General features: G+C 37.6%; 1 protein-coding gene across 5 annotated transcripts in view; it reads right to left on the reverse strand.

Moving 5' to 3' along the window:
- Positions 1 to 22,260, reverse strand: part of AGTPBP1 (ATP/GTP binding carboxypeptidase 1) — a 198,468-nt gene that overhangs the window by 140,981 nt on the left and 35,227 nt on the right. For all 5 annotated transcript variants that reach the window (XR_007719870.1, XM_050761609.1, XM_050761610.1 and 2 more), the window contains exon 3: positions 10,298 to 10,422. Coding sequence is in view for 4 of the 5 variants with exons in the window: in XM_050761609.1 (XP_050617566.1) it covers positions 10,298 to 10,422 (125 nt within the window). In the remaining variant the exon portion in view is untranslated. The remainder of the gene's footprint in view (positions 1 to 10,297; positions 10,423 to 22,260) is intronic.

Here is a 22,260-nt window from a genome sequence, read left to right on the forward strand (position 1 = left end):
TAGTTTGGTTGCATATAGCTAATAAAAATTCAACAAGCCTCCACTGGTACAGTAAACACTCTGACTTGGTTCACAGACATTCTTCCCTGTGATGTTGCTAATTCTACCGCATGTGGACTTCGAGATTTCAGTTAACACAGCATTCTTCACATTTCATCACAGCTCCTGTCATGAATTAGGTGATCCCTATTCATTCATTTAGAATCTTAAAATCGATAATATAGTACAGGTGCCAGAACTAGGGAAGGTAGGAGTCTTGCCTCATCTTCATGAGTAGAACTAGAAAACTGTTCATCAAAATGGGTGAAAATAAAAACCTACTACCATTTTCGAATGTTTTGATCGCATTAATACCTTTTTTTTTTTGGAGATGGAGTCTCACTCTGTCACCCAGGCTGGAGTGCAATGACGCAATCTCCACTCACAACCACCTCCACCTCCAAGGTTTAAGCAATTCTCCTGCCTCAGCCTCCTGAGCAGCTGGGATTACAGGTGTGTGTCACCACGTCCGGCTAACTTTTGTATTTTTTTTTAATTATACTTTAAGTTCTAGGGTACATGTGCACAACGTGCAGGTTTGTTACATATCTATACATGTGCCATGTTGGTGTGCTGCACCCATTAACTCGTCATTTATATTAGGTATATCTCCTAATGCTATCCCTCACCCCCCACCTTCCCACAATAGGACCCAGTGTGTGATGATCCCCTTCCTGTGTCCAAGTGATCTCATTGTTCAAGGCAGCCCTGCTGCCTCCACCAAAAAATATTGGGTTGTAAAATAAAACACTGTTTCAAATATCTAATGTATCCTTGATATAGTATTTTAAAGGCCCCCGATTTAATATTAAAGCCAAATTATTTTTCAATATTAACATCACCACTAACAAGCCATTACATTTTCACCTCCATGAAGGGTAAAAAAACTCTCTTCCTTTGAAGACAGTATAATGCAGCCTCCCCTTGTTAACATTCACCACTGTTTTGTTTACGCCTCACACTAAATGAGAATTAGGTGTTCATACTAACAGTTTTCTACTCTACTCCAAATTCTGCCATGATCTTGGGAGACTTCAATGCCAATGTAGAAAATTCATTCAAATACCTAGTTCCATAGTTTCTTGACCTCATAACAAAATCCTTCCCTCTGTGCTCCAATTCATCAACATTCTGGATGGCCATTCTCAGGACCTCAAACTGCTCTGCCTCTGATATCTTAACCTCTAATCTTTTAATTATGGACCATAACCTCCTAACATTTCTATTCATCTTTCCTTTATAAAGACTATATAAACCTCACTGTCATCTTTGTTGAAACTTCTTATCCAGTGCGAGGTAGCACTGTTTTCCCACAGTATCAGTCCCCTCCATGCTTAACTTGGATTCCAAGCACATCCACCCCCACCAACTTTCCCACCACAAACCCTGATACAGAAGTGAATCCCAAAAAGCTAAGTTCCCTACTCCTACATCAGAGTTAAAATAACACCACAATTTAAGACTGTTAATACCATAAAATTAATGAATTCCAACCTCACTTGGGAACACAAAACTGCTCCTTTCACTTATCTTAGCTCACATCCATCACCATGGGCCCTGCCATAGCCTATAGCTATTCCAACATTTATAGTAGCCCTCAATCTTTCCTCTCATTCTCTGGACTTCTCAGAACCTAAATTTTTCCTCATTAAAATGAAGCAAAGTAATAGTTAACAAAACATTTTACTAATAACAACCAAACTGTATATGCTCCTGTACCAAAATCCTTGACAGTCTTGCATTCCTTCTGCCAATAAATGGCAGAGAGGAGCAGGGAAGAAATGGAAGAAATGTCCCTTCATCTATGTTCTGAATTCCATCCTTTCTATGTTCTTATGAACCTTTATCTTCAACCTCTACCAACTATCGGTTGTTCCTCCTCAACCAATAAATACACTTTTTATTATTCCACATGCTTACCAAATCTTATTTTACCCTGCCTCCCCCTCTATTTCCCTCTTTTCTTTCTCAATGAAGCTCCTCAAACAAGTACTCTATATTCCCTGTGATTATTTCATTTGCCACTCACATTATAACATACTGTAATCTTCCATCTAATCCTATCACTTGAAAAGTGCTTTTGTTGTGATCAATAATTTGTTAATAATCCAACCAAAAAGAACTTTAACTAACCTTCCTAACACTTAGTACTGTTGACTACTGCATCTTCCTTTGGCTTCTTTAAATATAATCCTTCCCAGTTATTATAATGCTGTATTCTTTCTTCAACAGCTTCAATTATCTGAATGTTAGATTTAGATTTACAGACAAAAATTTTAAAGCAGCTATTATAATAAATGACATTAAAGAAGTACACAATGAATGAAAAGACGGGAAAACACTGCAGAGAAATAGAAACTACAAAAGCAAAAGAACCAAGTGCACCCTTGAGAACAAAGAAAATAACACCTGAAATAAATTATCAGACAGCTAACTGGAAGAATGCATAGGAAAGAGGCAGTAAAACTGACAAGAGAACAACAGAAATTATCCAACCCAAATAACAGAGAATTAAACTTAAAAGATACAAGCCTCAACAATAGCTGAAAAAAATACCAAAAATCTAATATATGTATAATCATACTTCCACAAGACAAATAGAGAAAATAAGGGAGAAAAAAATTGAGCAACCAAAAATGTCCCAAATTTGGCTAAAGATAGAAATTTACAGATTCAAGAATATCAGTGAATTACAAGCAGGATAACTATGAAGAAAACTACAGCCAGTCAAACTTGAAAAGCAAAACCAAAAAAAAAAAAAAAATCCTGAAATCAGCTAGAAAAAAATCACATATAACATTCAGGAAAACAAAGATTCAAATGACAACAGAGTTCTCATTTGAAATTATGGAGGCCATAAAATGGTGGAAACACAATTTTAAGCACACTTTAAAATGCTAAAAGATGATGACAATGATGAAACTGCCAACCCAGAATTCTATATCCAGTAAAAATATCCTTCAAAAATGGTGAAATAAATTCACTGTCAGATTAAGAAAAAAAAAAAAATCTTCCACAGCCAATCTGAACTACCAGAAATGACAAAATTCTGTAGGCTAAAGAGAAATGGCACCAGACCAAACTCACATCTTAGAAAATAATAAAGAGCTTTCAAAATGGTAAATATCTCTGCAAATGTAAATTCTACCTTTTTTCTTCTTAATGTCTTTAAAACATACATGACTGGATAAAGCAAAAATTGTGTTGTAATGTATATAGATGTAGATATATATGACAATTACAGCTGAAGAACGGCAGAAAAAATTTAAGATTCTAAATTTACATGAAGTAACAATAATAATTCTAAGCAAACTGTGAAAAGTTAATGACATTTACTGCAATCTTCAAAGAAATTACTTCTTAAAAATGAAAAGAGGTATAACTAAAAAGCCAATAGGTAAATTAAAACAAAATTCTAAAAAAAACAAATAATCCAAAATAGGGTAGGACAGGAAGAAAAGGAATAAAAAACATAAAAGACAAAGAGAAAATAAAATTGCAGACCTAAATCCAATCAACAACTACATTCAATGTTAACAGACCAAATGCTCAAATGAAACACTCAGACTGTCAAACTGGTTAAGTATTTTTTTAAAAAAGATCCAACTATATGCTGTCTACAGAAATCATACTTTGGATTCAATGACACAAAAAGGTTGGGAGTAAAAGAATGGAAAAGACTGTATCATGCAAAACAACCACCGCAGGAAAGCTTGAAGGGTTATACTAATATCAGACAAAATAAACTTCAGACAAAGAACACTACCAGAGATAAAGAGAAACTTTCCGTAATGATAAAGGGGTAAAACATCAAAGACATAAAATCATGTGAACGCACTTGATTATCTTCACAAGACCCCCTTAGAGCCCTATCTAAATGTGCACAGTTCCCAGGACACAAGCCTCAGCTTTTTCACTCTACATCTCCTTCTAAGGAAACTTAATTCCACCCCTGTTACTTTAACTATCAATATGTTGGCTCTTAATCCTGCTCTTCATTCAGAACTTCTTTATAAAGCATAAGATGTGTAAGCAATAATTATAACACTGTATTGCTGGGATTCTAGTATGTATAAACATAACATGTAAATCAATAACAGCATAAGGAGTGAGAAGGAAATGAAGCTATATGGGTAGTTTTGATACTGACTGGAATTAAGTGCACCACAGTACACTGTAAAAAGATGCACATTTTAATCCTTACAGGAACCACTAAGAAAAGACCTACAATGTCTTAAAGTTAGATAACACAAAAGCAGTGAAAGAATTAGAAGAATGGAAAACACATGAAACAAAACAAATAGCAAAATGGCAGATGTAAATCCAATCATATTAATAAATGCATTAAATTGGAAGCACTAAAACACTCAGACTAGTTAAGAAGCAAGATCCAACAATATGTTATCTTCAAGAAACACACTTTAGATTTGAAGGTACAAACAGGTTCAAAGTAAAAGGAACGAAAAAAGGTACGATACGCAATGAGTAATCATTAGGCAGCTGGAGTGGTGATATTACCATTAGACAAAATGAACTTTAAGTCTAGAACTATAATGAGACAAAAAGCAATATTTCACAATGATGGAAGAGGCAAACTATCAGGAAAATGAAACAACTATAAATGTACACACAGCTAACAACAGGGCCTCAAAATACATTAACCAAAACCTGCCAAAATTTAAAAAATAATACACAATTTAATAACATTTTAACACCTCTTAATAATTAACAGAGCACCTGAATAGAAAGATCAACAGTGTATAAGAGATCTGAACAACACTATCAACTAACCTGACCTAATTGATATGTATAGAACACTTCGCCCAACAACAGCAGAATATACATTCTTTTCAAGTAGGCACGGAACATTTTTCAGGAGAAACCACAAACTAGGTCATAAAACAAGTCTCAAGCAATTCCAAGAATTGAAATAATTCAAAGTATATTCTCTGGCCACAACAGAATTAAATTAGAAATCAACAGAAGGAAATTTAAGAATTCCTGAAATATTGGGAAATTAAACAACACACTTCTAAAAAACCTATGGGTCAAAGAAAAAAATCACAAAGAAAATCAGAACATATTGTCAACTGAATTAAAACAAAAATACAATAAATCAAAATTTGTAGAATGTAGCTAAGGCAGTGTTTACAGGAAAATCTATGGCTTTGAATGCCTCCAGTGGAAAAAAAGGTCTCAAAATAAATAATCTAGACATCCACTGTAAGAAAATGGCATCCAGGCGCGGTGGCTCATGCCTGTAATTCCAGCACTCTGGAAGGCTGAGGTGGGTGGATCACCTGAGGTCAGGAGTTCAAGACCAGCCTGGCCAACATGTTGAAACCCCGTCTCTACTAAAAATACAAAAAATTAGCCAGGTGTGGTGAGAGGTGCCCGTAATCCCAGCTACTCGGGGGTGCTGAGGCAGGAAAATCACTTGAACCCAGGAGACAGAGGTTGCAGTGAGCCGAGATCTTACCATTGCACTCCAGTCTAGGCAACAAGAATGAAACAGTCTCAAAATTTAAAAAAAAAAAAAAAAAAAAAAAAAAAAAAAAAGGCGAGGAAAGAGCAAATTAAACTCAAAACAAGTAGAAGGAAGAAAGCAATAAACAAAAGAAGGAAATCAATGAAACAAAAGGGAAAATCAAACCAGAAGTTGGTTCTTTAACAATATCAACAAAATTGATAAACTTTTAGCTAGCCTAGGGTTTCCTAACCTCAGCACTCTTGACATTTTGGGACAGATAATTCTTTCTTGTGGGGGGTTGATCTATATATTACAGTATGTTCAGCAACATCTCTGGCTTCTATCCAACAGATTCCAGTAAGCCCCACTAAAAAAAAATTTACAACTAAAAATGTCACCAAACATTGCCAATGCCCCTGGGGGGAAAAGTGGGGCAAACGCAATCACTCCTGGTTGAGAACTAATGAGCTGACCGAGAAAAAAGAGAGGGCACCACCAAAATCAGGAATGACATTCCCTACTCTATAGAAACTAAAAGGATTATAAGGAAAGATTAGCAACAACCATGGGCCAACAAATTAACCATTTGCATGAAAATAGATAATATAAATGTTTCTAAAAAAAAAGCTAAAGGGAAATTGCAAGAGATAACCATGTTCACTGTACATAAGTAGTTAACGAGAGGCAAATTATGGAAATGTATAAGTTCATAGTGTGAATAAAATGTGTTGTAGGGGTTGGTTTTTTATATCATTTAAATACATAAATAGTATATGCTTGTTGCAACAATTTAAAAGTGTTTGAAACAAAATTAGCTTACTTTATTCTCCTCCATTCCTATCCCATCAATATAGCTACTGCTAACAATTTGATATGCATCCTTCCTTTTATCTTTTGGCCTGGCTCATACAAATATTACATACAAATATAATGGTTTATTTTATACAAAAAATGAGACTACACATATTTTATACAAAAATGAGACTATATACATTTACAGTCATATGAACTAAAGAATCTTGCTGTACGTAATATACTAAATTTAAGCCTCCAAGAGAGTGCATATAGTTACACATTTGAACTGTATGTTTCAATTATAATTTTTTTTTCAGTGTCTACAATAAAGTTTATAGGAACTCAGCCATGCCTGTTTCTTTTTTTTTTTTTTTTTTTGAGACGGAGTCTCGCTTTGTCGCCCAGGCTGGAGTGCAGTGGCCGGATCTCAGCTCACTGCAAGCTCTGCCTCCCGGGTTTACGCCATTCTCCTGCCTCAGCCTCCCGAGTAGCTGGAACTACAGGCGCCCACCACCTCGCCCGGCTAGTTTTTTGTATTTTTAGTAGAGACGGGGTTTCACCATATTAGCCAGGATGGTCTCGATCTCCTGACCTCGTGATCCGCCCGTCTCGGCCTCCCAAAGTGCTGGGATTACAGGCTTGAGCCACCGCGCCCGGCCGCCTGTTTCTTTATGTATCATCTGTGGCTGTTTTTGTGCTACAGGGCAGAGACTGTATGGCCCACAAAGCCTAAAATATGTCTATCTGGCCCTTCCCAGAAAACACTAGCCATTCCCTGTCTACAGCAGTAGCTCTCAATTTTAGAACCATCTGAAAAGCTTTAACAATAAGATTTAATTAGTTTGGGGTAAGCCTGGGTGTGGGGGTTACAAGAGTCCCCATCGTAAATAATGTATTATTCATAATAGCTGCATAATATGACTATAAATTTCCAGTTTGGCTATATCAAAAATTATTCACACATTCTCTTAATGATAAACATTTAAGTTGTTTCTTGACCTTTGACATTACAAATAATGCCACAAGGAATATCTCTATACTCTCTCTAACTAGCATTTTTATTTCAGTTAAAATATATTTCTTGGCCGGGCACGGTGGCTCACACCTGTAATCCCAGCACTTTGGGAGGCCGATGTGGGCAGATCACCTGAGGTCAAGAGTTGGAGACCAGCCTTGCCAACACGGTGAAATTCCATCTCTACCAAAAATAGAAAAAATTAGCCAGGTGTTGTGGCATACGCCTAGCTGGCGTAATCCCACCTACTCAGGGGACTGAGACAGAAGAATGGCTTGAACCAGGGAGGTGGAGGTTGCAGTGAATCGAGACTGCGCCACTACAATCCAGCCCGGGCAACAGAGTGAGAGAGACTGTCTCAAAAATAAATAAATAAAAATAAAAATTATACATATATATATATATTTCTTAAAGTAAAAATCAAATACCAGGTGCTGGGTCAAATACCGGGTGCAATTTGTTTTAGCACACATTGCCAGATTATTTTCTCCAAGTTTGTAATAATTACTACACCTCCAACAGTATATGAGAGTACCCTCTCCCTGTGCCTTCAACAGCACCAGACATTGTCATTCTAATTTCTGTCAATCTGACTAGTGAAAGATATCTCGGTTGTTTTCATTAGCAGTTCCTGAACTGTAAGGGAGTAAAGAAAATTTCTGTACATTTCTTGGTTGTTTGCATTTCTTTTTTCAACTACAAATTCCAAACTTTTTCTCCCAAATGGGTAGCTAACTGGATTATCCTATAAAGGTTGGGACAATCTTTCACTACCAACTTATACTGTGTTGGTTGGCTAATTCTAGGCACCATAAACAGTGTCATGAGATTACACACCCCAAGGGACAGTATTCAGGAGTTAGACTCCAGTGGTGGCTGAAAAGGTGGGAAGAGGGTCATTCTCTGACAGAGGTATGGTTAGGAGTATTTTCAGTGGTAATGCTGGAGTAGGGGTTTCTAGGTTGTGACACAAAGGAGAGTCTACAGTGGTAGGAGCAATGGACAAAAGTGTTTATCTATAGGTCTGAAGGATTCATTTTCTTTTGTTTTTGTTGGGTTTTTTGTTTGGTTTTTTTGAGAAGGAGGTATTTCACATAACAATGTAGTGAATATACCTGGCACATTTAATTTTACACTGATACAATGAACATCCTTGTTCATTAGTTGCCTTAGTTAATAAGTACAATATTTCCAGAGCCTGGAATCCAATACAGTGGCTTTCTTAATTCAAAGGTACAAGTATTTTAAATTACGTGAGAAACAATGGGGTGGTGTCAACTATCCCCCAAATGCATGGCCTACATGGGAGGAAGTGATCAAAATATATATAAGTGTCTATGAACAAGAAGAAGGGTTAATAGATACCGAGCTCTTGAAACAGTAAATGCCTGCCAAACATCTTATGTGAATGACCTAAGCCTCCAGAATAATGAAGTTTTTAAAAATTAAATAAAGATTATAATTATTGAACCTTAATTCTAACAGAAATACCTTTTATGTGCACTGTTAAATATTAAAGTAGCTGCTGGTTTTCTCTTATTTAAATCATGCACAGTTTTTAGTCTTATCAAAGTCCTTTTTACTATCTATTAAGATAATTACATGGATTTTATTTGACCTGTTCAGATAATGTTATACTGACACATTTCCTGATATTAAACCATCTTGCATTACTAAAATGTGTTCTTTTTATTTTTTATTTTTTATTTTAGATGGAGTCTTGCTCTGTCGCCCAGGCTGGAGTGCAGTGGGGCGATCTTGGCTCACTGCAAGCTCTGCCTTCCGGGTTCACACCATTCTCCTGCCTTAGCCTCCCGAGTAGCTGGGACTACAGGTGCCCACAACCATACCTGGCTAATTTTTTCTATTTTTTAGTAGAGATGGGGTTTCACAGTGTTAGTCAGGATGGTCTCAATCTCCTGACCTCATGATCCACCCACCTCGGCCCCCCAAAGTGCTGAGATTACAGGCTTGAGCCACCGCGCCCAGCGAAATGTGTTCTTTAACAATGATATTCATATTTCCATGTATAGACTTAATTCCCTAATGTTTTATTTGAGCCTTTTCACATTATGTTCCTAAGTACAAAGTCAATACTATTTGTGTACTCCGTCAGGGTTTTGAAATCCATTTAGTACTATTACCATCATAAAATTAAAAAATAATGTCTAATTACAGAGGACATTTATAGAACATTTTAAACATTCTTTTTATATGCTTCTCATGTAAATCTCATGACAATCCCATGATATTTGTGACCGCTACTTCAGAGATGGTATAGCTACTATACATCCTAGAAATTCAATAACTTCCCTAAGGTACCCAACCACTAAATGGTAGAGCTTGAATTTCAAAGTGAGGACCACAAAATAACCAATATTCTATGCTACTTGACATCTTTTTGCCAAAAATCTGTATCAAGTAGCACTGGAATTCGGTACTGTCTGTAAATTGGAGGGTGGCAATCATATATAAGTAAAATTGTAATCATTATTAGAAACAATGCTTTGAAGATCAATTTCCTCCAGAGTTATTCAGTTTTCTACTCTTGAGTCAATTTGAGAAAGTTTGATTCTTTTTTTTTTTTTTTTTTGAGACGGAGTCTCGCTCTGTCCCCCAGGCTGGTCTCAGTTTACTGCTGAGACCTCCGCCTCCCAGGTTCCTGCGTTTCTCCTGCCTCAGTCTCCCGAGTAGCTGGGACTATAAGCGCATGCCACCACACCCAGCTACTTTTTGTATTTTTCAGTACAGATGGGGTTTCACCACATTGGCCAGGCTGGTCTCGAACTACTGACTTCGTGATCTGCCCACCTCAGCCTCCCAAAGTGCTGGGATTACAGGTGTGAGCCACCGGGTCTGGCCTGAAAGTTCAATTTTTGTGGAAAATCAACCATTCATTAGAAGTTTGAACATTTTTAGCATCCACTTTTAAACAATTAAAATAACGTTTCAAAACCAAAGAAGAGATCAATGTTTACCTTGACTCTGAGCCAGATGAAGAATTTTTGATGTAACATATCGGGCAGTGTCTGATTCTGAAGGTTCAGCATTGATCTTCTCCAGCTGAGCCAGGAGTCCCACGATCCTAGAATTATTGGTAAGGCTAAAAAGAATATAGGGTGTTAGGGCACATTCTAAATCAATGGTGTAAATTCAATACTATAATGATCACTGTTTAAAAAATAATTCTATTCTTTTAAAAACAGTAAGCATTTACACATTTCACTTCCTTACTCTGTTCTATAGTTTAATATTGTTAAAATTCTACTGACTTAAGTGAGAAACACATTCTATTTCAGAAAATCACAAATCACAAATATCCCTTCAACCCTGTTCAGTAACCTTACATCACACCTGGAAAGTTCACCTTTCCACTCTCAAAGACTTTTTACACTTATTCTGCTCTCCTCAAAACTCTGATAATCCTTCTTCCCATCCCACTCCATTCTCAATTAGTGCCCTGCTTCATAACTGGTATAAACCTAGCAAGAATACACTCACTTTCCTGTCACCAAATCCTTAAGCCTACCTATCCTCCACCTATGTTCTTTCTTCCCTGTTTCTATTTGTCATACAAATATTTGTACATAGGCCGGGCGCCGTGGCTCACACCTGTAATCCCAGCACTTTGGGAGGCCGAGACGGGTGCATCACTTGAGGTCAGTTCGAGACCAGCCTGGCCAACATGGTGAAACCCCATCTCTACTAAAAATACAAAAAAATTAGCCAGGCGTGTGGCACATGCCTGTCATCCCAGTTACTTGGGAGGCTGAGACTGGAGAATTGCTTGAATCCAAGAGGCGGAGGTTGCAGTGAGCTGAGATTGTGCCATTGCACTCCAGCCTGGACGACAGAGCAAGACTTCATCTCAAAAAAAAAAAAAAAAAACCAACTGTACATACGGTACTGATCTTGGTATTGTCAGTATAGTGTAAACAAAACAAGCAAAAATTCCTACCCCGCATAGAGTGTACATTCTTATGGTGAGAAACAAGTCAAATAAGTAAATATGTACATTTTATATGTCAGGTGATGGGAAGTACTATGGAGAAAAAGCACTTTGGGGGAATAAAAAGTGCAGGGAGAGAGAGACAGTTTTAGACAGCATGGTCAGAGAAGACCACTGAAAAAGTACCATTTAAGAAAAAGCCTGAAAGAAGTAAGTGAGTAAGCCATGCAGATACCGGCAAAAGGAGCCGTCCAGAAAAACGGAGGCGCGAGCTCCAGGATCCCCAGGCAGGAGCAAACCTGCTAAGTTCTATGAACAATGAGGTGGCCAGTGTGGCTGGAGGAGACAGTGAGGAACAAGGTCAGAGCTGGGGGTAGGCATGGGAGAGAACAGAGAAAAATAGCAGATTGCTTAGAGGCTTGTAGGCCATTTTAAGGGCTTTGGCTTGTACAATGAGTGAGATGGGAAATTTCTGAGCAGAAGAGTTACATGTTCTCACTTTTAACGGGCTCTATTTGGCTGGTACATTGAGATTCAAAGAACAATCCACTCATACACTTGCTCCCAGTCCCTTTCATTCTCAAAATACTTGCTTTGTCTTTCAATTATACTTTCTCTGATCCCTCATCTATCTTTCCCCTTCAATTAATCAGATTTGTAGGTACACAAGTATGATCTAGGAGCTCCTACCAGCGGTTTCTCTGATATTCCTCCAAAGAGAAGTATGTACTGCTCTCTCCGTTTCCCCACATATTGTTCACTTTTCAAACCACCAGGTTGCCTTCTGAACTCTTGAGATCTCCGAAAAGCCTCCTGTGGTCACTTCTAATCCCAACATATTCACATCTCTGCACCACACAAACCAGTTATCTCCTCTTTTCTTAACACATTTTCTTCTTTGGGATTCAATGACTCTATACTCGCCTGATTTTCCTCCTCTTGCCCCTTCTTTGAGATCCCCTCTGACACACCTCTAGACACTGACGTCTCCCCCAGCAGCTCTGTCCCAGGCCACTTCTCTTTACTCACTACACTTTTGCCTTGAGTGATCCCATCTAATCCCACAGCTCTAATTATTATCTGTATGCTGCTTGGCTCCTACGTTCAACAGCAGCCTCAACCTCTGATAGCTTCACCAACCTAACGAGCCCAATGTAAAACTTCTGTTCCTCCTCTCAACCTACTCCTCCTCCAATCCTAACCTTCTCAAATTCACATGAATTCAGTTGCTCAACATAAATATCTAGACTCCCTTTTCCACACTACAACGTAATACAAGCACTATCTCTAAAACACCTCAAATCCATTCACTTCTCTCCATTTCTACTATTACTACCCACATCCAAGCAATCATCATCTCTCACAATCTCGTGACTAGTCTGCTTCCCTTCTTGTGCCCAATAATCCATTTCCACACAGTAATTTTTTTAACTTTTTATTTTGAAGTAATTATAGATTCACAGGAAGTTGCAAAAATAGTAGACTGGTGCTTTGTAACCTTCATTCAGTTTCCCCAATGGTTACATATCACATAACTATAGGACAATATCAAAACCAGGAAAACTGACACAGTTGCTTTCCTGTGAGGGCCTCATGGGCAGCCTGTACTGGCCCTTGGGTGCTCAGGGGCCCCTTGTTTTATCTGATTCTTAAATGTTTGTTACCACAGAAAATAAAACAGAGATACAAAAAAAAAAAAAAACCACTAAGGGTACCTGAAACCCTTTCAGAAAATGTGCAAGGCCAAAGACAATTTTCATTAAAATACTAACATATTATTTACCTTTGACATTGTGTTGACATTTGCACCAATGGTCCAAAGGCAATGATGGGTAAAGAGTTGGCATTGCAGCAAAATGAAGGCAGTGACACCAAACTGTTCTAATAGTGCATTTTTCACTGACCAAAGTTTTCACTGACTATTTTCACAAATTCACCATGAATTTGTAGTTTAAAGAGAATGCCAGCTTTACCCATGAGTGTACATCATCTTAATATTCTGTGTGCATAAAAACATTTCTGCTGCATATTGAAATATGACGGTTATCTTGGAAGAAAATACATGCAACTGTCTCAATGACAAGCTAAACCAGCCACTTTTTTCCACAGATCATCATTTTTACTTCAAAAACACGATGGACAAACAATGATTATTCAGACTGGAATATTTTGCCAGACATTTTCTTTTTCTTTTTTTTTTTTTTTTTTTTTGAGACAGAGTCTCACTCTGTCACCCAGGTTAGAGTGCAGTGGTGCAATCTCGGCTCACTGAAACCTCCGCCTCCCAGGTTCAAGCGATTCTCCTGCCTCAGCCTCCCGAGCAGCTGGGATTACAGGCATGAGCCATTACACCCAGCTAATTTTTGTATTTTTAGTAGAGAAGGGGTTTCACCACATTTGCCAGGCTGGTCTCGAACTTGTGACCTCAAGTGATCCACCCACCTTGGCCTCCCAAAGTGCTGGGATTACAAGCATGAGCCACCATGCCTGGCCTTTGCCATTTTCTTTTCATGGAGATAAGCAAAGTGAGCCTGTCACTTCAAAGGAAACAACTAATAGATTTGTTGCTGATGATAAAATTTGAGCTTTCAAGCAAAAATTGGAATTTTGGAAAACACTAATCTACCATAATGACCTTGACAGTGTCTCAATATTTAAAGAATTTTCTCATAAAATCAATGGTGATATTAACAAATATAATTTTTTAATATTGTGTAAAAAAATGTGTCAACCCAGTTCGGCGCAGTGGCTCATGCCTGTAATTCCAACACTTCTGGGAGGCCGAGGTGGGCAGATCGCTTGAGGTCAAGAGTTCGAGGCCAGCCTGGTCAACACAGTGAAACCCTGTCTCTACTAAAAATACCAAACTTAGCCAGGCATGGAGGCACACGTTTGTAACCCCAGCTACTTGGGAGGCTGAGGCAGGAGAATCGCTTGAACTCAGGAGATGTAGGCTACAGTGAGCTGAGATTGTGCCACTGGACTCCAGCCTGGGTGATAGAGCAAGACTCCGTCTCAAAAAAAAAAAAAAAAGTATCAATCAACATTTACGAGATTTGCATAACTAAATCAGTACCGAATGACCAATGCATGGTGTTACAAAATCAGACATGGGTAAAAGAACTATTTTAAGTGCAAGATAGACCAACGGATTTTAATGTAACAGAGTACAAAAGTTCACTAATATGGTTTCAGATTCCACATCGTAACTAACATTTCAGACACTACCACTTACCAAGTTTCAGTGTAATATCAAGGAATATCAATTTCAATTTGAATTTCAAATAATATGGCTTTATTTCCAAAGCACATTTTCATTTAAAACTGTTTGTTCTGCATTTTAACTATTATTTTTGCTTTGATCACATTTTTACTGCTTTTCTCCAAATAATGAACACACAATTTTATTTTTCTCCACCATAAATCGAAGGACAACAATCTAAAAAGGCTACAAAAGTACTCCTTCCTTTACTATATATTTCTGTGTGAACCCAGACATGTTTCCTCGTATCCTTCAACAATACAATACACACAAAAAATATGTACCTGTATATATATTTACATATAACATGTAAACTCAGAAGCAGATAAGAGAATCTGTTTTCTATTAAGCCATACATTAATAAGGTCTGCAAAAATGTAATAAAATATGCCACTCTTCTTACCAAATCTATTTTGTTTAGGAAAGCACAGTTATTTTTAATGCAAAAACATTATATGTTATGCAATGGGTTTATTATTTTTAAATGAATTGATAAATATTTATAATATGATAAATTATGGGTTTTAATTTGTTATATGATAACTATCAACAGATAAAATAATCCGCATGAACAAAAGCTTTTTGGAGTATCATTAATTTATAATAGAAAAAGGGTCTAAAGCCAAAAAGTTTGAGAACTGCTCTCTTAGGCTTATCTTGTGCATTCAGTGATCTTGATCTGGTTCTTTTTGGTGAGAAACGGTATACAAGTCACCACAATCTGTGTACTAGAGAGCAAACACATCTTCTTAAAAATTTCTGTAACCCAGATTTGAGAGAAATTCACATTCACAGAAACCAACATTCTAAAATTTAATAACTGACCATTTTGTTTTTCATTATTTTTCTTTTAAAAGATCATCTGTTATTTTTTTCAGCAGTTAATAAAACGTCTATTTTAAAAAATTCAACATAAAAGAATTCACAAACATACAAAACACACTGAATAGAATACAGGTCCTAAAATTAAGAGCTTGCTTTGCCAGTAACCCTGGCCAGTTAAAATTAATTACACCAATTAAAATAAATTTACCACTATAAAAAAACGACTTGCATCTTAGTGATTCCTCTGTGAAAATCATGCTTTTTCAAATGATGGATAAATTTTTTAAAGGCAAATAAATGGAAATAAACAGTTAAATCAATTTATTTTTATTTTTATCTACGGAAAGAAAGTGGAACAAAATTATATTCTAAGCTACTTCCCAACTCAGTTCTAAAATTTGTAAGACTGTTGGTTGACACTAACGTTGAGAGTCAGAGGGTGAACACCAGAGGGCAGCTCTGCCATTTGACTACATTTTGGGTTTAGAAAATCTGAGGGTGGTGGGATGCAAATGAAAGAAAGCTACTAAGGGGCAATTTAAGATACTACACTGCAAAGCAGAAGAATGTTAAATAAAGACACTTAGCGGGGGAAATGTATCTTCCCCACCTAACCCTTTTTTTTTTTTTTTTTTTTTTTTTTTGATACGGAGTCTGGCTCTGTTCCCCAGGCTGGAGTGCCGCGGCGCGATCTCTGCTCACTGCAAGCTCCGCCTCCCGGATTCACGCCATTCTCCTGCCTCAGCCTCCTGAGGAGCTGGGACTACAGGCGCCCGCAACCACGCCCAGCTCATTTCTTTGTATTCTTAGTAGAGATGGGGTTTCACCGTGTTAGCCAGGATGGTCTTGATCTCCTGACCTCCTGATCCCCCACCTCGGTCTCCCAAAGTGCTGGGATTACACACCTAACCCTATTTTTAGATGCATCAACATAAGGCTGAGACCAACTTTGGGAGGTTCCATTTGTAATTGTTAATGTTATGTATGTAACAGTGAGAAAATTATGGAATTGAAAAAATGATCAATGTGAAACACATCAAATCAAGTTAACTTCAAATGCATATTTTTAAAAATAATTTCATTTATTTATTTTTAAGAGACAGGGTCTCACTATATGCTGCCCAGGATGATCAAACTTCTGGGCTGAAGCAATCCTCCCACATCAGCCTCCCAAAGAGTTGAAACCATAGGCACATGCCACCACACCCAGCCCAAATAAATATTTTAAGGACATTATCACTCAAGTACTTGTTTCATTGTATTGGTCTCATGCTGCTTTTGATTCTTTGAGTTTATATTCAATCTTGGAGCTATTTTCCTAAAAATATGAATTTTCTTGAATATTGCAAAAGTCCCAATGATAAGCAGATATTGTCTCTGCAACAAATAATTTCTTAAGTAAGGGCAAGGGATATAAAACCTATATTCACATTATAAATAAATTGCACTACCTTTTTCGCCTTACAATGTAAATCAAATGCAGGTAATAAAGACTTCCTCATAAATACAGTTTTAAAAAAGCAGCAAAAAAAAAAAACCCATAAAAATATACAAAACTTTTAGAATTACGCAGGATGCATGGTAGTAAAACAATTTCAAACAATATGGCTTTATTTTCAAAATGCACCTTATCTTTCAGAAATTTCTGCTCAATTATAACTATTACTCTGGCTTTAATCACATTTTTACGTTTCTCTCCAAATATTAAACACATAACTTTGTTTTCCTCTACTTTATGTGGAATAGATTTTTTTTTTTACCATAATACAAATTAAAACTGAACAAATGTTAAAGTACTCATTCATCATTAAATCACTTAAAATAATAAATCGGTTACATAACATTTTTATAAATGGTATCTGTATTTTACCAAAAAAGAAAAAATTTAGAGAGAAGAGCGGCAGTGTTTTACATTACTACAAATCTCTTTTAATGTCTGGCTCAGTAGAAGACACAGTCTCATACCTACTTCTGCATTCAATCTGTTACAGTATCACACATCATGAGGCCTCTGGAAAACAGCATTATACTCATGAGAAAATGAGCGCGAATAAAGCAAATCGTCTCTCAGTACTACTATTAAAATGGTTGTGACTGCATTCCTCTAAGGTCCACAGCTAACACCTTGAGAACTTCTGGGCTAGGTTACACTGCCAAAACGAACAACTCCACAATCCCCTTGGCTTATTCAACACAACGAAAGTGTAATTCCTGCTCACATCACACGTACGGCGCAAGTCAGCAGGAGACTCATTCAATGACATAGGCTGCCAGAGATGTTTGCATATTCGCAAAACCAAGAGGGAAAAAAAGAGAGAGAGATGTGGCAAATAGTGCACTAGCTCTTAAAGCTCTCACCTGGAAATGACAAATATCACTTCGGTTCGTTTCACTGGCTAAAGCAAGTCACACAGCCACAGATTAACCTCAAAAACAATACAATACAACCCTGCCAGGTGCCCAAAAGGAGAACTAAAATATATGTGACCAGCCCTTGTGACTACCACACTAGGCATAGCCGTGTATCCAAGTCCTGGCAAGTGACATATAGGCAGATAAGATGTGAGCCACTTTGCAAGTTTTGCTTTTAAGAATAAGATGTGCATCCTTTCTGCATTCCCACTGGCTATGATAGAGTGAGACCAAGAGAAAACACCGGGGACCCAGAGATAGAAGTCACATATTCAGGAAAAGCAGAGCCATTCTGCCACCCTTGAACAAACCACCTCTAGGTTAATAAAATAGAAATAAGCTTGACTATTTAGCCATTGTATTCTTGTATTCTGAGGTATCTATTACATCAGCTTAGCCTATATCTAAACTAATACATTGCTATATATATTAAGCACACTACATTTTTTTTTTTTTTTTTGAGACAAGGTCTTGTTCTGTTGCCCAGGCTGGAGTTCAGTGGCGCAGTCTCAGCTCACTGCAACCTCTACCTCCCAGGTTCAAGGGATTCTCGTGCCTCAGCCTCCAGGGTAGCTGGGATTACAGGCATGTGCCACCACGCCAAGTTAAGTTTTGTATTAGAGATGGGGTTTTACCATGTTGGCCAGGCTCGTCTTGAACTCCTGGCCTCAAGTGATCCACCCGCCTTGGCCTCCCAAAGTGCTGGGATTATAGGCACAAGCCACCACGCATGGCTTGCTTTTTTTTTTTTTTTTTTTGAGATGGAGTCTTGCTCTGTCACCCAGGCTGGAGGACAGTGGTGCGATCTCGGCTCACCGCAACCTCCGCCCAAGTGATTCTCCTGCCTCAGCCTCCCGAGTAGCTGGGATTACAGGCGCCCACCACCATGCCCAGCTAATTTTTGTATTTTTAGTAGAGACAGCGTTTCACCATGTTAGCCAGGCTGGTCTTAAACTCCTGACCTCAGGTAATTCACCCACCTCGGCCTCCCAAAGTGCTGGGATTACAGGCATGAGCCACTGCGTCCAGCCAACTTTTTATCTGAACCAAAATATATGTTTATAAAGAATTACATCAATTACTATATTGTAGGGGTGATCAAACAGTCCACATCAGGAACACCATGAACACAACACAATGTAAAAACACCGTAACACAGGACAAAAACAGACTCTGACAGATTGCTTTATAAATAGGGAAAACAACCTCTCCAAGTCCCCATAACAACTATTCCACTCTCTACTTCTATAAGATCAACTTACATATACTACCTTTTACCTGTCTTTACCAATAGGTCAATTAGGAAAGGAAAAAATGTGAATTCCTTTACGGGAACTGCTTCACCTGTTTCCAAAGGTTAGCGTCTGCTTTCATGACTGCATTCCAGATATTCTCAAATGTCTGTTTTTATTTCCTCTTTGACTCGGGTTGTTCAAGAGAGTTTTAAATTCAAGGTGAACAGGCTTTGTTGTTAGAAGCAGCCTGATTCTTTTTGCCCCATATAATTTTATCTGTTTACCTAGCTACCCAAAAGACTACATTTAAGGTCCAAAACTTCTCTAGAATATGTTCTGCTATCTAGCATATGTCCTACTCTGCGCAGTTTTCTCTGACACAGCCTGTGTGTTTTAAGTCATCATTCTTCCTTCTCCCTCCCAGCACTCAACCAGAAGTTTTCCTGATACATTTCTAAAAACATAACTTTTAAATAACACATTCTATTCCACTGTTTCCGTTCCTTCCTTGGAAATTACAGTTACAAGTATACTGGACTTCTTTTGCCAGTCTTCCACATCTAACCTTTTATCTCTAATCCCTTTAATCATTTGTTGACATCTATTAAATTGTGTTCACTTTTTCCATTACTATTCTTCGTGTGTTTTACTGTGCTTTTATAGCATCTATCGACTTTCGTACTGCTGCTAATTTAATTGTCCTTTCTGTGATATTTTCTCTTCTGTTTTAAGTATTGCCAGTTCACATTTCATCTCTTCCTGCTGACTCACAATATCCTCTCTCAATGTATCTGTTTCTGTTTTATGATCTTCACAGAGGTTACTGCATCATCAGTTTTGTTATTTTTTAATTTGTAGTGAAATATTTCATAAGAATTTTCACCTGCTTCCTAAAAATGTTATTTCTGGTAACAACTCTCTGTTTCTCCCTTTTTTTTTTTTTTTTAAACAGTACCTTTTAATTACTCATGGAATGAGCTGAATTTTCCTTGATCGGTAACTTGTGTAAGTTCCTATAAAAAGATGGGAGGTGAAGGAAGACCAGGGTAGCATTTCAAATTAATTAGGTCTCACAATTGAATGGCTCTCTCCTTCGCTGCCACAGAGACAGACTGCTTTGGGTACATGCTGTTGGTTTACATAATTGTTGAATAGCCTGTCTGATCTGCTTCTCTGAACCAGTCCCATCCATGAAATACTGTTCTCCCATCTCTGCACAACCCAGATACAGTGAGTTGTCAAATTGCTGCAAAACAATTTAGGGTCCACCCTAAGCCTTCAACAAGTATATTTTTGCTGGAGCTTTCTGAGATCTGCTATTCTGAGCCCTCTGGTCCCTACATGTACTTATCTTCACTTCCTCCCAAGTGGCTTCTGCCCAATGTCCCAGTTGCATTTGGCAGCCTTTACATGTATTGCTGAGTCTGCAGCTAATGTTTCCTAATCTTGCCAAAAACTGAATTTTCAAAGAATCAGGCTGTTTAGTCCTCCTAGTTTTCTGAGTATTTTAAATAATTTCCAGGAAAATATGGGGAAGACGGAATTATTCAATGATATTCAAACTGGAAGTTTAGATATACAATTCTTAAAGGCCTCCTGGCTCTTGTGAAGTGAACGCATTACATAAAGGAATCAAGAGTAGAGGCAGAGAAGTAAGTAAGGAGACTATTACAGTGGTCTTAGAAAGGGATGATAAAAGCCTAGTCAAGGTAGCAACAATGGGCATGGAGAAGTACATAGACAAGTGATTTACTTTTAGTGATAGATACAAAACATAGTATTCATGATAGCCTGGATGACGAGTCCTAAACGAAAAGATTGTCAAGGATGACTCCTAGATTTACGGCTTACATTTGTGCATGGTTAGAATGTCATTTCACCGAGTCAAGAGTAACACTAGAGGATGAAAAGATCTGCAGAGGCTCAATTTGGGGGAACACATTATGTGGGAGACAACTATTAAACTCCCAGGTGGCAATACTTAACAGGCATGGAGATACAGAGGGACTGGTCTCCACTACAGATGACATCTAAATCAACAGGACTCAAATAAGATTGTCTAAGGACACTGTATAGGTTAAAAGGAGAAAAAGTTTAGGATGAGTCCTGAGGACTATTTAGAGGTCCTACAGAGTAAAAAGTCCCATAAGTAGGTTTAGAAGCAGTGGCGAATGAAGTGGGAAGAAAAACAAGAGACAATGGTACCACGGAAACCAACTGAAATACGTTTCAAATAGGAGGGACAACATCTAAAAGAAATGTCAATTTCTGATTAGAAGTTAAATAAGACAGAAGCAAAAATAAAATAAAACAAATCCACTAACTTACCACCTGAAAACTAAAGGTGGCCTTGGGCTTCCATATCCTACCAATATGGAAAGACAGGAAATAAATGAGGTAAACCAAGTACTTGCCCCAGCTTACAGCCTTGACAGTTTCAGGCAATGTAAGAAGGCAGAACCCAGACAGCCCAACAGACTTCTTTAGTTAAGGAGGTAGCGCTAAGAGGCCAGGAAAACCATCGTGGCTAGAATTCCAAAGAGAGACGACCAGAGGAGAGACAGCTGCACAGAAAAAACTCCAGAGACCTGCAGAAAGCCTCCCTCAAATATACAGCTGAATATAGATCAGTGCAGGAGTGTGAGGAAACTACCCAAGACTAGGAAAAAAAATCATCAGAAAGGATTCAAAGTAATACTGCTAGGTGATCACAGGACAGGGAATTGTGTCTGTTTCCACCAATCAAAATTTTAAAATCTCATGATTAGCAGAGCACTGGATAGAGTACACACAGGGGTCTAACCTCAGTAGTAAGGAATAATTTAGTCAGATGGACTGAGAATAGCTCCAGTCCCATCTAACAAACATTAAAACAAAGACTCAAAAGATTCACACTTTTTTGAAGTAACTTAACTGCATCCCAGAATAAGGCTCAAGAATATTTAAAGAATACAAAAATGTCCAGGACAGCAGAAGGTAAAATTCACCAATCAAAAGTTACCAGGCATGCACAGAAACAGATAAGTACAATCTATAATGTGAACAATCAAAATGAACAAAGAATAGATACAAACATTATAATAAGAATATCAAAATAAGTGTTGTAACTATATTACATGTGTGCAAAACTAGTCACTTAAAAAATATTAAAAAGACCCAAATCAGACTACAATGTCTGAAATGAAATATACTTTGTATGAGAAAAACAGCAAATTTTATGTGTCAGAAAAAAAGATGAGTGAACTTGAGGATACAGCA

Source organism: Macaca thibetana, chromosome 15 (assembly GCF_024542745.1).
Source record: "Macaca thibetana thibetana isolate TM-01 chromosome 15, ASM2454274v1, whole genome shotgun sequence".
Taxonomy (NCBI): Eukaryota; Metazoa; Chordata; class Mammalia; order Primates; family Cercopithecidae; genus Macaca; species Macaca thibetana.